The 17,371-nt window shown below is 39.2% G+C and overlaps 1 protein-coding gene across 2 annotated transcripts in view; it reads left to right on the forward strand.

Annotated features, from left to right (window-relative positions):
• The window catches only part of LOC122080955 (DNA-directed RNA polymerase V subunit 1), an 89,343-nt gene that overhangs the window by 41,703 nt on the left and 30,269 nt on the right, over positions 1-17,371 (forward strand). For both annotated transcript variants that reach the window (XM_042647857.1, XM_042647858.1), the window contains exons 6-13: positions 3,595-3,759; positions 4,861-5,019; positions 5,122-5,277; positions 5,627-7,363; positions 7,465-7,640; positions 12,793-12,868; positions 12,996-13,120; positions 14,577-14,734. In XM_042647857.1, coding sequence (XP_042503791.1) covers positions 3,595-3,759; positions 4,861-5,019; positions 5,122-5,277; positions 5,627-7,363; positions 7,465-7,640; positions 12,793-12,868; positions 12,996-13,120; positions 14,577-14,734 — 2,752 coding nt within the window. The remainder of the gene's footprint in view (positions 1-3,594; positions 3,760-4,860; positions 5,020-5,121; positions 5,278-5,626; positions 7,364-7,464; positions 7,641-12,792; positions 12,869-12,995; positions 13,121-14,576; positions 14,735-17,371) is intronic.

Consider the following 17,371-nt stretch of genomic DNA (forward strand, 5'->3'; position numbering starts at 1 on the left):
CACCTTACCAATCATATGGGCAACCATTGAAATGATGAAGATGGAGGTGGAAGCGGTGAACCGAAAGGGTAACAAGAAGGTCCTTGCCATAATCAAGGACCGCTGGGAGAGGCAGGTCACGCATTCTCCACATAAGGCTGGTTAGTTTTGCTTTATTCACCTTAATTGAACTTATTAATACTGACATATACTTTTGCTTACCCACTGTTCACCTTAACTATTTTCAACTTATTACCTAAACTCCAAGTATCAATACAAGCATAGGCTTGGCTTAAGAAATGATCTCATAGATGCGGTCCACACCGTGGTGGAGAAGATTGAGTCAAACCCAACCACACAGAATATCATCAGCACGTAGGTGAGTGTTGAAGTTATTAATTGATGCAATTATTAACCTAGGGTATGAACATTAAGTTGCTAACCTTAGTACCCACGTATAGATGAAAGCCTTTAGGGATGGAACTGGGAGTTTTGGCCGCGCAACTACTGCTGCGGGTCGAGATACCACTACTGCTGGTTGGTCCAATGACCTTGTTCTTTTCTTTCATATTCAGCTATGTACCATCATAGAAACCCACCTAATAGTCTCTCATTGGTTTATGCAGCTGAATGGTGGGTGCAATGTGGAAGAGACTCACCCAACTTGTCCAAAATAGCAATTAAAGTGTTATCTCAGACATGTTCCGCCACTGGATGTGAGCGCAATTGAAGTACTTTAAACCTCATACACTCCAAGAGATGGAACAGATTGGGTGCTGCACGACTGTCTGACTTGGTTTATGTGCACTATAATATGAGATTGAAAGAAGAGCACATACGCCTTGGCATGGAGAATGATACTACCCCAATCGAGCTTGCTGATATCTTCCAATTTGAGTCGGATGATGGAGATCCCCTTTATGAGTGGGTTAGAGATCGAGGTGAGCCACTTTTAGATGTGGCAGGTGGTCGGCCTAATAGTCAAATTGCTTCAGGAATGGGTGTTAATGTGGAAGAATATATGTCAGAAGAGGGGAGAATTTACGTTGAGTCACCACGTCCATTTGAGGAGGAATTGAAGACGAAGAGTATCAGTCCCCCTCATCAGATTACACTCGGTCCCCTAACCAGACACAAGATGATGATGATGATGATGATGATGATGGTGGTGGGGGTGGTGGTGGTGGTGGGTATGATTTCGGTGATAGAGTAGCTGCCATACGAGCTGAAGAGGAAAGATTAGTTGGCATGGAAAGTGACACGGTTCCACAACCAGATCTAGTCAGATTCACAGGGGAGACTGAGTTCACACATGCCAAACAAGGTGAACATCATGGTTCCCGAGAACATAGAGGCTATAGTAGAGGACCACGTAAAAGGTTTGGGCCTCATGATGAGACAAATGAGATGGGCCAAAGCATGGATATATCTAGTTTGTCTACCACAATGGAATCCATGGGTTTGGGACAAGGTGGAGGATCTAGGCATTGGTGTGCACGAGACTTTATTGACTCGAGCCCTAGTGCAGTACATCATGGTGATAGTGGCTTTGAGAGCATCGGATCAGCTGCATCGCATTATGGGTATTCGGGACAGTATGATGCATATGCTGGTGAACCATCCTTCGAGAGCACGGGATCATTTGGATATGGAAGTGGTTATGGACAGTATGGTGAATCTTCTTCGTCATTCGAACAGGAGGGTTCTACAGGTGGTGGGTCATCTTTTGTTGACGGTATCTTTGCGTATCCATCCCAACCTTTTGTGCCATACCCACAAGGGCCACAAGGCCCACAACCTATGATTGTGACTAACCCATTCCCTAGGCTGGGATACCTAGCTAATTTTGATGATGAATCTTATACGAGAGCGGTGAGAGACTACCAAGATAATTGGGCCCATAACATGTCATGGGATACATATTTCTCTCATTCAGAGGAGCGGCTATGACATCTACAGTGGTACGCAGCTCGTGGGATGGAACCGCCTAGACACTCGACTTGGAATTGAGTCACTACTTTCAAGTGTCGAGTAATTGAGTCACTACTTTTGAGTATTGATAGATAACTGTTGATGATGTAATATTTTTATCTATTTTGGATCATTTGAATTATGTCTTATGTTTTGATATAGATTGTAGACTATATATAGTCATGATGTAGTAAAGTTTCAGAATTTAAGCCAACAAGTCAGCATAGTGATTATCGAACCTTTGGTTCACCACACAAGTAAGACTTTTTTTTTTTTTTAATGAAACTAATGATGTGAATGTGTTAGAAATGTTTAAAATATGCTGTACACAAAAAATAGACAAAAAAAAACACTGTTTGGGGGTCGAAACCTAAGTTTCCATTATATCGGGAAAAATTCCCTGGTATCCTCGAAATTTCCCATGTTTCCCACGAAATTTCGGTCCCCCCAGAGGTCACAACCTGGTCGAAACCCAATACCGTGAACCTTGGGAGGGGGTTATGACCAAGAGGGAATAGGAGAAAGGGGAGTGTGAGTTATAAAAGAAGAGGAAGAGAGAGAATAGAAGGGGAATTGTGAGAAAGAAAGTAATGGAGAGAAGCGAGCAGAATAAAGCAGTGAAGTAGGCACAATTTTCCCCTTCCACGATCCCCTTTCACCCTCTCCTTTCTCATCCACCACCACACTTCCGCTCCCCTGCTTGTTGTCTTTGCTGGAATGGTCCAAAAGATTCTAGTCATCTGTTCTTTGACTGCCCTTTCTCCTCCATCATTTAGAAGCGTGTCCTCGTCAAATGCTAGCTTGCTAGGAGGAGGCCCCTCCCTCTTATGAGAGAGTGGATATGGATCGACATCACCTTCACAAGTAGTTTTATCTACGACATTGCTGTGAAGCTCACCTTTGGGGCCGCCATATACCATATATGGATGGAGTGCAATCTTCGTAGATGGAGTTCCAATTCCAGATCCTTTGATAAGATTTGGTATGCCATCTACTTTGATATCTCCTTCAAGCTTCCATTGATCCACCCCCCATTCAGTTGATTATTCCCCAAGGAATAGGCTTATTGTTATTTCCTGGGGATTGCCACTGTCTATTTTGACTTCCCCCTCCCCCTTCCTCCTCTAAGGATGTATCCTCCTTTTCCTTTTCCCTTTGGGCCTTGTATATTCCCTCCCCTCTTTTTCCCTTTTTTCCCTTTGGTATTTAATTTTTAATTCACCCCAACAAGAAAAAGTTTACTTTACACTTAAAGGACTTGAAAAAATAAGAGATGTACAATTATACCCCCATCTGATACTGACACAACTGAACAACTTCAATATGAATATGAGTGAGACGGGCGTAGACTGAATCACCTTACCAAGGAAATCATTCAAAGTTGCCAATGTTTTTCTGTCCGAATATTTGGTTGTTTCTATCTTCTCTTCTTTGTTAGCTTTCTTCCCAAAGAGCAATATTGGTTTGTAGTGGTTAATTTGCGGGGTTCAAATGGTAATGGAAGTGGATTTATGGGGTTGATTCTTAACTACCCTGCTACAGGCTTCTGGGACATGATTGATTTGAGTAACTACTTTGTAACATCACTTTGATTATTATCCAAGATTCTTTTCACCATCAAGGTTTTTCTTCTTTGTTTTGTAGGATTTTCCCCAATTGTCTATAAAAGAAAAGAAGAAAGATGATGCATTTTATTTGGAATTGATGGTTCCGCACAGGTCAATGTTACGAGCTGGTTTCTGGGACTTCTTAGATAGATATGGGTACCATTATGGTGATAACTTTCGACGGAGTTTGCTTCCTAGCGAGGTCCTTCTCTCTCTCTCTCTCTGGTTGCTGATCATATATGTTATTTAATTCTCCTTACAGTAATATTTTTTTGTTTTTGACAATTTAAAAAAAGGAAATACATTACTTGTATGACTGAAGCATGTACAGGTTCAGAGGTTAGGGAAGGGGAGGAAAAAAGTAATGGGAAAAAGATAAACAGCTACCAACACCTTCCAACTCCCAGAATACACTGGCAACTTCAAAAGCCAACTCATCCCTACACCCTCACCGCAATGTGAAAAGCATCAATGTCCCACCAAGAAACACTCAACATTAACCCTTTTCCCTACTAAAGACCCGCTAAGACCTGAGAAAATGGAAAGAGAAAATCAGAGGGAACAGCTGAACTAATCAGTCAAGATGCATAATCCCCTAGAAAGAGCAGACATGCACATTCTACTGGTCCGTTAACTGTCAGATTAGGAGTTAAGACCCGGAGAATCACTTACTTGAGATCACTCACCTTCTGAAGTTAACATGCATCTCAAACTGGGGTTATTTTTACTCATGGAGTATTTCAATGTGATGATTTAGAGTCTCTGTTGATTTCTCCCTTCTCTCATACCCACCATAAAGGACATCCAGTTACTGGGTTATTAGAATCTATGTTCACCTTGGGAGAAAAAGACTCAACTGGAGCGCTTGAACAGTTTCCTCTGGCTTATTCCTTGATAATCCTTGTAGCTGTTAGTGTTTCGATTTTGGGTGTTTTAACCTTTGTCTTTTACTTGACTCTTATCTGTTAAGACCTAAAAGGAAAATAAATAAATAAATAAAAAGGCAATATGAATAAAGATTGAAGGTTATTGAAAACTTCAGCCGCGTAATTTCTATGACATTCTTTTGGAACATAGATCGTTTCATCAAAGTTATATACCTCCTTGACAGTGCATTGGATCTTTTGATGCATTTTATTGTTTCTTTCATTCTTTTTTTATTTTTATTTTATTTTTTTATTGATCATTTATTTTCCTTCCATTGTTTTTTTTTTTTTTTTTTTTTCTCTGGTTACATTCCTTGAAAACTATGAATATTCTTGCGCTTCCATTCATTTGGCTTCGCTCTTGTGACAATTTGCAGGCTCTTGAAATTCTTAAAAGAATTCCTGAAGAGACCAGAACGAAGCTTGCTGGGAAAGGACACTTTTCTCAGCATGGGTATATTTTGCAGTATTTACCTGTTCCTCCAAACTGTTTATCTGTGCCTGACATTTCTGATGGAATTAGTATCATGTCTACTGTAAGTTCGTACTTAAATCTCATGCTTCATATATTATTGAGTAAATTTTGCTTCTGTTAGTTTAAATCGGTGATTGATACTAATCTTTGTTTGGATTTCCAGGATCTTTCAGTATCAATGCTAAAGAAAGTCCTTAAGGAAGTTGAAACCATCAGGAGTTCAAGATCAGGGGCTCCCAATTTTGAGTCACATGAAATTGAAGCTAATGGGTTGCAATTAGCAATTGGACAATATCTTCATTTTAGGGGCTCTTCGAAGGTAAATATTTGTTTGGTTTATTTTTGGTAATATTGGACTCTTCACTACCTTGTATTTGTATGGTAAAAATACAAATATTAGTTCGGATGCATGTCTATATTGATTAAATGTGATGAATGTTTAATTATTTGAGTTCACTTTGACTTATGTTACAAATATGCATCAAGTGGTGGTGTCTTCAAAGCTTGTTTATGTATGTGGTAGAGGAATCATACATTTGTCTCTAGCAATTGGGTGTTCTCCATATTTACTTAAATTCTGTTGTGAATAATTTAGTACACTTTTTTTAATGTTGTTTTTATTACCTTATTCTTATTTTTCTTGTGGGGTGGGGTGGATTTCTTATCAGGCATCTCGAGATATGAATACAAGACTTGGGATCAGTAAAGAGACAAATAACTCCTCGACAAAAGAATGGCTTGAAAAGATGAGAACATTATTTATCAGAAAGGGATCAGGGTTCTCTTCTCGCAGTGTGATAACGGGTGATGCATATAAAGGGATTGATGAAATTGGTCTACCACTAGAAATTGCCCAAAGGATTACATTTGAGGAGAAAGTTAGCATACACAACATGGAGCATTTGCAAAAGTTGGTAGATGACAAATTGTGCTTAACATATAGAGATGGTGTATCCACATATTCACTGAGGGAAGGATCAAAAGGATACACATCTTTGCAAGTTGGCCAAGTTGTCCATCGGCGAATTATGGATGGGGATATTATTTTCATTAATAGGCCGCCAAGTACACACAAGCACTCATTGCAAGCATTTTCAGTGTATGTTCACAATGATCACACTGTCAAGATCAACCCTCTCATTTGTGGGCCCTTTGGTGCTGATTTTGATGGTGACTGTGTTCATTTATTCTATCCTCAATCTCTTGCTGCAAAGGCCGAGGTGTTGGAGTTATTTACTGTGGAGAAACAGTTGTGCAGCTCTCATAGTGGGAACCTGAACTTGCAATTGGTCAACGATTCTCTATTGTCACTGAAGCTTATGTTCAAGAAGTATTTCTTTGACAAAGCTGCTGCTCAACAATTAGCCATGTTTGTTCCAAATGGCTTTCCAGAGCCTGCCTTGCAGAAGGCTTGCCGTTCTGGACCTTTGTGGACTGCTTTGCAGATCTTACAGACTGTTTTTCCTACTTGTTTTGACTGTTCTGGGGAGAGACACTTGATTTGTCGAAGTGAGTTATTGAAAGTTGATTTTAATAGAGATGTGCTCCAGTCCTTGTTCAATGAGGTTATTTCTTCTGTCTTCTTTCAAAAGGGTTCAAAAGCGGCTGTCAAGTTATTTAATTCTGTACAGCCTCTGCTTATGGAAAATATTTTTTCAGTAGGTTTCAGTGTTGGCTTGAAAGATTTCTTCATTCCCAAAGTGGACTCTGAAGTTGTTCAAAAATGTGTTCAAGATATGTCTCCTTTGCTACTTCACTTGAGATCAACATATAATGAACTGGTAGAACTGCAAGTTGAAAATCACTTGAGAAGCCTAAAACTGCCTTTTGTGAACTTCATTTTAAAGTTATCTACACTTGGCAGTCTAATTGACTCAAAAAGTGATTCAGCTGTTACAAAGGTCGTCCAACAACTTGGTTTCTTAGGCATGCAGCTTTCAGATAGGGGAAAGTTTTATTCAAGGACGTTAGTTGAGGATATGACTTTATTTTTCCAGGGAAAATATCCTATCAATGGAGTTGAATACTCATCTGAGGCATTTGGTCTTATAAAGAACTGTTTCTTTCAAGGTTTGAACCCTTATGAGGAGTTGGTCCATTCTATTTCTTCTAGGGAAGTGCTTGTCCGTTCTTCTCGAGGACTAACTGAACCGGGAACACTGTTCAAGAATTTAATGGCCATTCTTCGGGATGTTGTCATATGCTATGATGGGACTGTGAGAGATGTATGTAGCAATTCTGTCGTCCAATTTGAATATGGTGGGGAGGCTGTTACTAATCCCAACAGTTTCTATCCTGCTGGTGAACCTGTTGGTGTTTTAGCTGCGACTGCAATTTCAAATCCTGCATATAAGGCAGTTCTTGATTCTTCTCCAAGCAGCAATTCATCGTGGGAAATGATGAAGGTATTCATTTGATCAGTTAATTTCCTGATTCGTATATCTTTGTGTTCTCTATTAACTTGTTTTATTTAGTTTTTTAATGCTTTTTCTCTTATAATTTTCAGGAAATACTACTTTCTCGAGTTAATTTCAAAAATGAGCCTATTGATCGACGTATAATTCTGTACCTGAATGACTGCAGTTGTGGGAAAGATTATTGTAGGGAAAATGCCGCATGTATGGTTCAGAATCAGTTGAAGAGAGTCAGCCTGAAGGATATATCAGTGGACTTTATGATTGAGTATGTAATTTGTATTATCTTCAAGTGACATTTCCCTTTTGATCAAATATATAGTAATTTTGTAACTAGTGTAATCTTCATTTATAGCTCTTGTTTTATTTGGGTTCAGTCATTAAGCCATATGCTTTGGAGTTCCTGTCTGGGTACTGTTTGTGCATATGCCTAGTCATGCTATCATTTTAGCATTTTACTTGAACAATGTTAACAGCTGAATTAGGAATGTAATGCTTGGATGGATTAGAGGACTATCCAAGCTTCTTTATTTATATAAAAAGAGGAGAGAAGGAATTACAGTACTGCCCCCTGTAGCCACCTACTCTATTAATTAGAGTTGATTAGGGGAAATCCAGGAATGCCCCCTGTGGCATCCTTATCACAATTCAACAAAAAATATTAAGATTACTCCAATTTTACAGTTGTTTGCATGATTAGTATAGCTGCATAGTTGTCAATAAAAAAAATGGAGGATTTAGTTGAAACCGGAAGAAATTAGATTTGGATTTAGTTGCTCTTAACTCTTTCATGGAGTGGATTATTTGTAATCTGTGTAGAACTATATCTTTTTTAAGACTTAGGGATTGCAGGTTGATTAAGTATAGGATGTTTGAAGATAACTATTCTAGCACTGGAGCTCAGTGAAATTGGGTTCTGAGCATGGTTTTGACAACTAAAGAGTGAGTCCATCTGTGTCATTCTCTTGTAGGAGCTCGGATATTAGTTGGGTATAGTTAGACTGATGCAGATTATTAACCAAAATAGGCTTGTTTTATTAGGAATATGCCTAGGGTTGGGGTGTATATGTGTTGGGCCTTCAGTCCATGTGGTTTGGAGTGTATTGGACCACTTTTATAGGTCTAAAAGAGGGGCTTTAAGATTGAGTTCGGGATTACTAATTAGTTTCTATTTTTCATTGGTTTCCTTTTTAGTTGAGCTTTGGTGGGGTTAATTAGTTTCTAATTTCAGTCATTAGTTAGTTTCTAATTTCAGTAAAAAGTTGGTTTCTAATTTCAGTTTATGTACCTTCCTAGTTTCTAATTTTAATTTTTGTAACTAGAGGACTTGCTTTTATTTAGTTTCCTATTTCAGTTTTGGAAACTAAAGTGAGTTTCTAATATTTGTAAACTCCCATCATTATTATAAATAAAAGAGTGGGCTCCCATTAAGGCCCCACGATTTTTTGAATGAAATAATGCGTCTGCATTTTGCTCCCTGTGAGTGTGTTTTTGTGTGATCAAAGTGATGGACTGGTGTTTGATCCGGTGGCTCTTTGCGGCGTGAAGTCCAAGAGGTTCATTCAAGTTATTTCTCTCATCTCTTCTAAGGTATTCAAGGTTAATTACGAGGTCTATTACTGCCCTACGGTTCCAGGTATTGATCTGATCTTATTTTTACTTTCTGATTTTAAGAAACTCAGATTTCTCCCAACCGACCTCTCACTGATCTGAGGAATTAGCCACCTGATGAGGCTCAACTTTTGATCTACTGTTAGACCAGGTTAGAGGAAGGATCGATCCTAGTTTGAGGATCATCAGACCAGGGATTTGACTGATATGAAATTTTCTCCAGTTCTGGCCGATTGTGTTAATCTGCCCAGAAATTCAATCGACTCCTCTGATTTTTGTGCATGATATTGGTCACTATTTATCCTTGTTTCAGTCTCAGATTTGGTGATTTAAAGTCTCTGTTCTCTGGTTTCCTTCTTGTTACAGAATTTCTGAAATAAAGAGATCGATTGGACTGGTTTGAATCTTGCTGTTGTGTTGACTTCGGTTCATGGATTACAGTTGTTTTGAATCCAATTGAACTACTTTCAGTCCTTGGGTTTAGTTCCAAAGGTTGCTGCTGGTTTGACCTGATTAGTACTGCCATATTGAAATCGATAGCCTGCTCGACTATCTTCTATTATTCTGATTTTCTGTTATGTTGTTGGGTTGGTTATGGTTGTTCTTAGTTTAAAAATCTTGCAGTTTGGGTCTAGTTTGACTTTCAAATCTAGTCCTACATTATAAACCATGTGTTTAATGGTCTGTCTTTATTGATCAAGTTGTGTGTTGATGGTGAAAATAATGGGAAGTTAGTTTTCAGATGTAGGCTGAACCCAAGAAGGAAAAAGATAGATGAAGAAGAAGAAAAGGAGAGGGAGAAGAGGAAGAGAACAAAAAGGAGGAGAAAGTCGTATGGTAGAATGATTTAGAGCATGATCTACACTTGGTCATTCTATGTTATTGATACTTAAAAAGCTAAATTATGAGTATGCCCTTATATTTTAACATATATGCATGACACTATTACATTCTATTTCCCATTATACCTTTACAACAATATTCAAACTCTCCCCCTTAAGCTGGGGAATAGATATTAGACATGCCCAAGTAAGCTATGGCTATGGTTTCTAGGCCTTAGACCAACCATCTTCGCCTTAAAAGCTCTTCAGGGAAATGTGGTTGGTGGAAAATTGAGTAATGCCAGGCCTCACCAAATTTCCACCACGTTTGTCCCTCAACATCTGTAAAGCATGTCTATGTTGTACACAAATGTGGTCACTTGTCTTGCCCCCTCGTCCACACCCTCTACCAAGGATCTCTTCCCCATGTCCTTTAGCATGAGGTCAAAACAGTGGGCTGCACGTGGTGTCCAAAATAGGTGGTACCTATTGTTGTGCATCAATCTTTTTCTAGCCTTTTTAAAGGTGTTGTTGTCTGTCACCACTTGGACATTGTTTTGTACCCCCACCTCTTGTACCACATCATTCAAAAATTCACACACACACATATGGGGAGAGTTTTTTGTCTGCGAGTGCGGCTCCTGCACAAGTGTATGGCAAATGGGAGCACACATATAAGCATCAACAAGGCAGGAATTATTGCCATAGGGGGTGGGATAGTCATTTTGCCCCCCCATGTGTCTGGGGCAGCCCCCCGCACTCCCCACAGAACATTTTCCCTGTATATATATATATATATATCCTATGTATCCTCTTTGGATGTTTCCACAAACTTTAGGAACACAGTCCTACCATCACAATAAACAATGAAGTTGATGATGGACTGTCTAATGGGTCTGGTCCAACATCACACTTAACATTCACTCTATAGTTCCCCATGTTTTCTTAAGTTTATCAATGTACTCCTCTAGCTCCTTTTGTTGGGGCAAATAAACATTAATCAGTTAGTATGCAGAGGGCCCCTTCACTCGTGAGCTAGCCTTCCTCACAATGTCTAGCATGCTCTTGTAGTATGGTTCCTTAGTGGCATTTGCTGGGATGCTATGATAAAAGAACCACTTTGAGAAGGCGTTTCTCACTCTACCTTTCCCAATTAGACTAGACCTGATTTAGTTTTCTCTGTCTGGTATCCTGAATCCTGTATATCGCATGATCCTGCTGAAGGACCTCAATGATATCCTCATCTACTACTGGTGTTGGGGCTGCCTTCACACTGTGATCTTTGGACAGGCAACTTTGCCTGCCTCTGCTTCTTCCTCCTGCCCCCATTTCTACCCTGTGAAGAGGAACCACTACCACTTGCCTCTAGTGCAGCTGCTCTAGAGCTATAGGAATCAGCCCTAATCTGTTTTATTTGATGTGTCATTCAGCTCGTTGCATGAGCCATTGAGCCTGCGGTATCTGTCTCCTCTCCATTGCCTTTTTCACCTCACTAGTGACCTTGGTGCATTTCGCCACATCTTTGTTGCCACCAGCCAAATGCCATTTAGTCTAGATGCCCCCCTGAATTAATCATCTTGCCACAATAATTATGTTGCGACTTTTTTTTTTTTAAATTATCATTCCTATTTGTGCGTCATGCTTCCATACTATGTCTCCACTATCACCTCCCTGAGCAGCTATTGTGCAATCTTCTTACATTGTTCCATAAAAAAAAGGCATACATTAGTAACTATTCTACATCATTTAAGACTCCTAAAACCATAATATAGCTATTTGCTAATTTCTCCCTAACTCATGTTTTTTCCCAGTTAAAACCATTTTTATTTTTCAAAAAGATAGTACTCTAATCTACCAAAAATATTTATGGAACAAGACAAATCAGCATATTTAGTTGTATATACGACAACAATGTGTTCAGAAATTTTAAAGATTTTTCAAACCAAAACTGAAAATTTCCTCATTTTTCTGCAAGGAACAAAATTTCGTGACCAGGAACTTGGCTTCCACACCTACACCCTTGTATCTATCTCTGCCCTTCCTATAAAATGATCTCCTTGTCCCCTATAGTTCGAACCAAAAGGGGGGGGGGTCGTGCTGATTAGGTCTTGTGCAAGCGTAGGAGCCACGCTCCTGGATAGAGAACACTTCCCCTTTTAATATTAACAACTTCCAGACAGAAAAAGTGACTCTGTGAGGCTGTGAATCGGCTAATGGTGTCTAACATATATAAAATTGAATGCCAACCAAAATTTATTAACCCTATTTTTGTTGATTTTTTTTTTTTCGCAAAGAAATAAAAAATTTTCCAGAAAATTTAAGTAAAATATCATAAAAATGAAAATTAAATCCGCTTTCGTGATCAGCCTACAGTGACAGAAAAAAAATATTACCTTTTTTTTTTTAAATCAGTTTTGGGAAAGGTGGTATTATATCTTCAACTTTAAATCTAAAATTAAAGTTCCACAAATGCAGCCAGTCATCGCTATCAATGCATTCTAGTACTGCCCAATTCTCAAAATGGGTCAAAATTTCGACCCATTTTGATTGAGACCTTACCTTTTATACTAAGGTCTTGTGTCGTTTCAGTCAAAACAATATTAAAACCCAATATCTTGTGGAAATTTTGCTGAAGTTTTAGACAATGCACATTCCAGGTCTTGCACTCCTGCAGTGCGAGGTCCGGGTGGGCTAGAACTACGCAGCCATACCCCGAGAATGTCAAGAGGCTGTTTCAACTGCTTTGTCATTGGGTTTTTGTTATAAGGATTCTGCCCTGGCCTTTGTGTTGAATATCTGATGCTGGACATCAAGGTCACCCTAGTTTGAGGTGGATGAGTTGACTGCATCAGTGGTTTTTGGAGAACCATTGCGTCATTGGTCCTGACTTTTTTCTATTCTTCCTCTTTTTCCATCAGTATATTGGTTATTTATGCTTTCATTTGGCTTCCATGTTTCAGACATGGACTGATATCTTGCTAACTACAGATATCAAAAGCAACGAACTTCATCTGGGAGTTTGGAAAGAAATGCTGGCGTTGTTGGTCATATTCATCTTGACAAGGTTGGTGCATTTCATTTTGATTGTTTTTCCGTCTGTGGGTGCCTCTTGCATTCTTTTGGTGCAAGCCTCGTGCATATGAAATTGCTGTACTTGGTGCTTGAAAAGAAATCTCCATTTTTTTCTACAGATGCAGTTGAAATCACTGAACAGGAGCATGCATGAGATTCTTCAAGAATGTCTGGAAACTATCAATTCCTTCCGGAAGAGGAAAAAGCTTGGTTATCTTTTTAAGATGACATCGTTGACTTTCAGGTGTGTCTGGCATTGGGTTACGAAATAAAACTTGGACCTTGTTTTTGTCTTGATTTTTGTTGCTTGAATAGTAAATACTGTCATGGGCCTTAGTCCTTGAAGAGTTTTTCTTGTGGTTCATTCCTTTGTGGTCTTGCATATTCTTTAGTGGGATCGTCTTCTCAACCGCAAAAACACAGGCAATGAACAAGGGAAAAATAATTAATCATAAGAATCTCGTTTCCCTTTTGGTAATGAATTATTTATTCACTCAAAAAAGAATCTGGGGTCATCGTTGAGAGAGACCTTTATATTATCAGCTATCTTGCTTTCTTTTTTTTCTTTCTACTGGGAAGGAGTTTGGATTTATACACTCCTTGTTCATTTTGCCAGTTGGCAGCTAAGAGGATTGGGAGGGGGTTGTTGATAGCTGTCAGGTTTCTTGTGAATCTATCTTGGGGGAAGGGGGAGGGTGCTTTCTTCTGTTCCCTGTAGGCCTATGGTCTCTTCTTTGGAACCTTTTTTTCTTTTGTCATTGCTTGTATTCTTTTTCCGTAATAAAATTCTGCTTCTGTTTCCCATCAATTTTAAATATTTAAAGGCTAACTTTTTGTGTTGGTCATAAGAAATGGGACACATAAACCTTTTCTCCCACTTTAAGTGTGAATGGTTAAATACTGTATATCCTACAATCTTGGGCTATCTTGGCAATCATTGATCAATCACAACTTACAAGAATATACAGATTGGCCTAAATGTCTAGTGTTGGATTTTGCCTTTATCTATCTGGCTAAGGTATAAATGCCCTTAGTTACCTTATGCTGGCAGTTTATCCTGTACTTTTTCAATGTTTATTTCCTACAGAAATTGTGATAGTGTCTTCCTTGATGGAAGCTTTGGTCGTCTCCTTAGTTCAAAATATCGAAGTGGAAGTTATTATCAATGGGATTGATTGGATGTTCATTTTTTTTTTTTGGGGGGGGGGTGGGTGGGTGGGGTTGTGGGTGTAGGTTTTTGACTGGAGATTTGAGTTTCACAGTTGCTGTGTAGCATGAGGTCTGCTTGTGGTCATAAGCCTCAGGATATTAAACCAACCCCAAGGGGAAGTCTCCAATAATGAAATTTTGAGCTAAGATGACAAAACGTGCTGTTCTCTTAGGAGACCATCACTGCTCTCTCCTACAGGGTCATCAATCAAGTTTTTTATCTTTTTGGTGGTGTCATTTTTCTGGGCTCATGATTACTTTTTCTAATGAGAAACTTATGTAAGAATAAAGAAGGATCATGGCATGTACAAGTAGAAAGACATACCCTTAAAGTCTAAGCCGGCCTTACGCAAAGAAGTATTGAAAAAGGGAACTAATAAATGAAATAAAATTGCGAAGCTGAGAAGATGTATATAAGATATGTCCACTTTCAAATGTAACTCCAGTTGTTTCCTACAGCTACAAGTCATGTTATGTTTCTTTCGTTGCAGTGAATCTTGCTGTCTTCAGCAATCACCCGATGAGAAATGGTCCGAATTCCCATGCTTACAGTTCTTTTTTCAAGATACAAGTGCTGATGCATTGGAGAGTAACTCACACATCCTGGCCAACATCATCTGTCCTGTTCTTTTGGAGACAATTGTTAAAGGTACTGTATCATAGTTGCTGGATGTATTTTCATGTTTGAACTTTAGATTTGAAGCTGCCATCTGTTCTTTTCAACGAATAGTTTTTCTTTTTATTTTATTTATTATTTCATTATGCTTTGCTTTCTCTTTATTACTGACAACGTGATTATTGATTTGTTATTCCTTTGTTGGGCTCGAATATTCCTACTGCTATCTCTTTTCATTTTAAGCTTCAGAAAGAGGTTTTTGTAAGGTGTGATGGGCTATATAATTCGGGAACAGCCTCTCGGCGAAGCGGGGGTAAGGTTGCGTACATTATGACCCTCCCCAGACCCTGTAGTAGAGATAGCCTCATAAACTGTGTACACCCATTTTTTTGATGGGCTATAATTCCTTAATCTGCTGCCTTGTGTAGTTGTTATTCTCAATAACACAATGGCATTGAGGGTGACGCCATATGGTAGGAAACCCTCCACTCATCTTCATTCAAATCCAGCCTGAAACAAACACAATAAATGGTCATACAGTGAATTTAAGGTTTCATAAATTAGAAGAATGCCACTTCATAGCATTGAAATCCAGTGACAATTTACAATATTATTTATTTATTTTTTTATCACTTTTGACAAACAACAATAACAACAACAAACTCAGCCTTATCCCAACTTAATGGGGTCAGCTACATCGATCCATGCAAATCACAATATAGAAAAGGGTCCAAAACAGGGAATATGGGTAGGAGGTGGCGAAAAGATGAGGGATGAGAACTGGAAGATGAGACTAAGAGGAAAGAGACAGCCCAACAAGTTAGGAGAATATCAGTTAAATGGGGTCGGCAACATGGATCCTAGCCCTCCAATAGGCTATATCCAGGTCATACTTGGGACAAGGCCGAGACTATGCATGTCATTCCTCACTACTTCACCTATGGTCTTTTTAGGCCTGCCCCTAGCTCTTTTAACTCCAAATTGAATCAAATCACTCTTCCTTACTGGGGCGTCGTCAGACCTCCTTTGAACAGGGCCATACCACCTCAAATGACTTTTCCGGAGTTTGTTGTTGATCGGAGCCACTCCCAAGTCAGCTCCGAGTTTGTCGTTAATCGAGGCCACTCCCAAGTCAGGTCTAATATGTTTATTCTTACTTTATCCTTTCTAGTTTTGCCGCACTTATATCTTAACATTCTCAGCTACATATAGCTTCTCGATATAGAACTTCTTAACTACCCTACAGTCTGCCCCATAAATCAAAGTTGGTCGCATAATAGTCCTATACAATTTCCATTAAGCTTTATAAGGATATGCCGGTCACGTAATACACCAGACACACCTCTCCACTTCGTCCATCCTGCTTTAATTCTCCGAGAAACTTCATCCTCTGTATCACCATCTTTATTTATGGTTGATCCCAAATATCTAAAATAGTCACTTTATTTAATTTTTCTCTCTTAAATTCTCACCATTTCATTGTCCATTATAGAGTGGCTAAAGTTACACATCATATACTCGGTCTTCAATCTACTAATCTTAAAAGCTCTTGTGTCCAAGGTCGATCTCCAGATCTTCAACTTAGCATTAGTCCTTGCTTTAGTCTCATTCATTAAAACGATGTCATCGGGGAATAACATACACCAGGAAATCTCCTCTAGAAGGCTTTTGGTTAACTCATCCATGATAAGCGCAAAAAATATAAGGGCTTAAGGCCGATCTTTCATGTAACCGAAACGTAATCGGGAATTTCTTGCCTTGACCTCCCATAGATCTCACCCTAGGAGATGTCAGATTAAATCTCTAGGAACTCTTATCATATGCTTTTTCTAGATCAATGAAGCCCATGTGAAGATCTTTCTTGTGGGCTCTAGAACTTTCTATGAGCCTGCTCAGTAGATATATAGCCTTTGTAGTAGATCTACTTGGCATAAATCCAAATTGGTTCTTCGAGATCTTAGTTTCTCTTCTTAGGCGGGCTTTAATAACCTTCTCCCATAGTTTCATAGAATGAATTATTAGTTTTATGCTTCTATAGTTATTACAACTCTGAATGTCCCCTTTATTTTTTATTTTTTTAGCCGAGACACAATGTTTCTCCTCCAATCATCTGGGATCTTATTGTTCTCATAATCTTGTTAACAACTTGGTTAACTACACAACCCCATAATCTTCTTTTTGCGAAGAAAGACACGCATGCCAGTCTTTGGCTAGACTACATCAGTCTCCCTTTGAACCAGATCAGTTTAAGGAACATCTGAGGTAATCTCCTCCCTATTTAGGAGGTAGGATAGTAATGTGAGGCGGTGCTACAAAAGGCAACACATCTTCAAATGTGGAAGAAGAAGAATGCTCCCCCTGAAGAGGTGGTGCAGAGCCGACTCATTGAAAATAATCTCCCGAGTGATAACAAACCAATAGTGAGATGGAGGTTGGTGGCATTGATACCCCTTCTGAGTAGCTGAGTATCCCATGGAGATGCACCGAATGCCACGAGGTCAAACTTGTCATGGGGGTGATGATCCCGAGCATAAAAGACAACCAAAGATCCTGGATGGGACAAGGAAAGCCGTAGAGCCCTTGAGAAGGTCCGAAGGAGAACAAAAGCCAAGGATCCTAGTGATGATCCCGAGCATAAAAGACAACCAAAGATCCTGGATGGGACAGGGA

The sequence above is a fragment of the Macadamia integrifolia genome, chromosome 6 (assembly GCF_013358625.1).
Source record: "Macadamia integrifolia cultivar HAES 741 chromosome 6, SCU_Mint_v3, whole genome shotgun sequence".
NCBI lineage: Eukaryota > Viridiplantae > Streptophyta > Magnoliopsida > Proteales > Proteaceae > Macadamia > Macadamia integrifolia.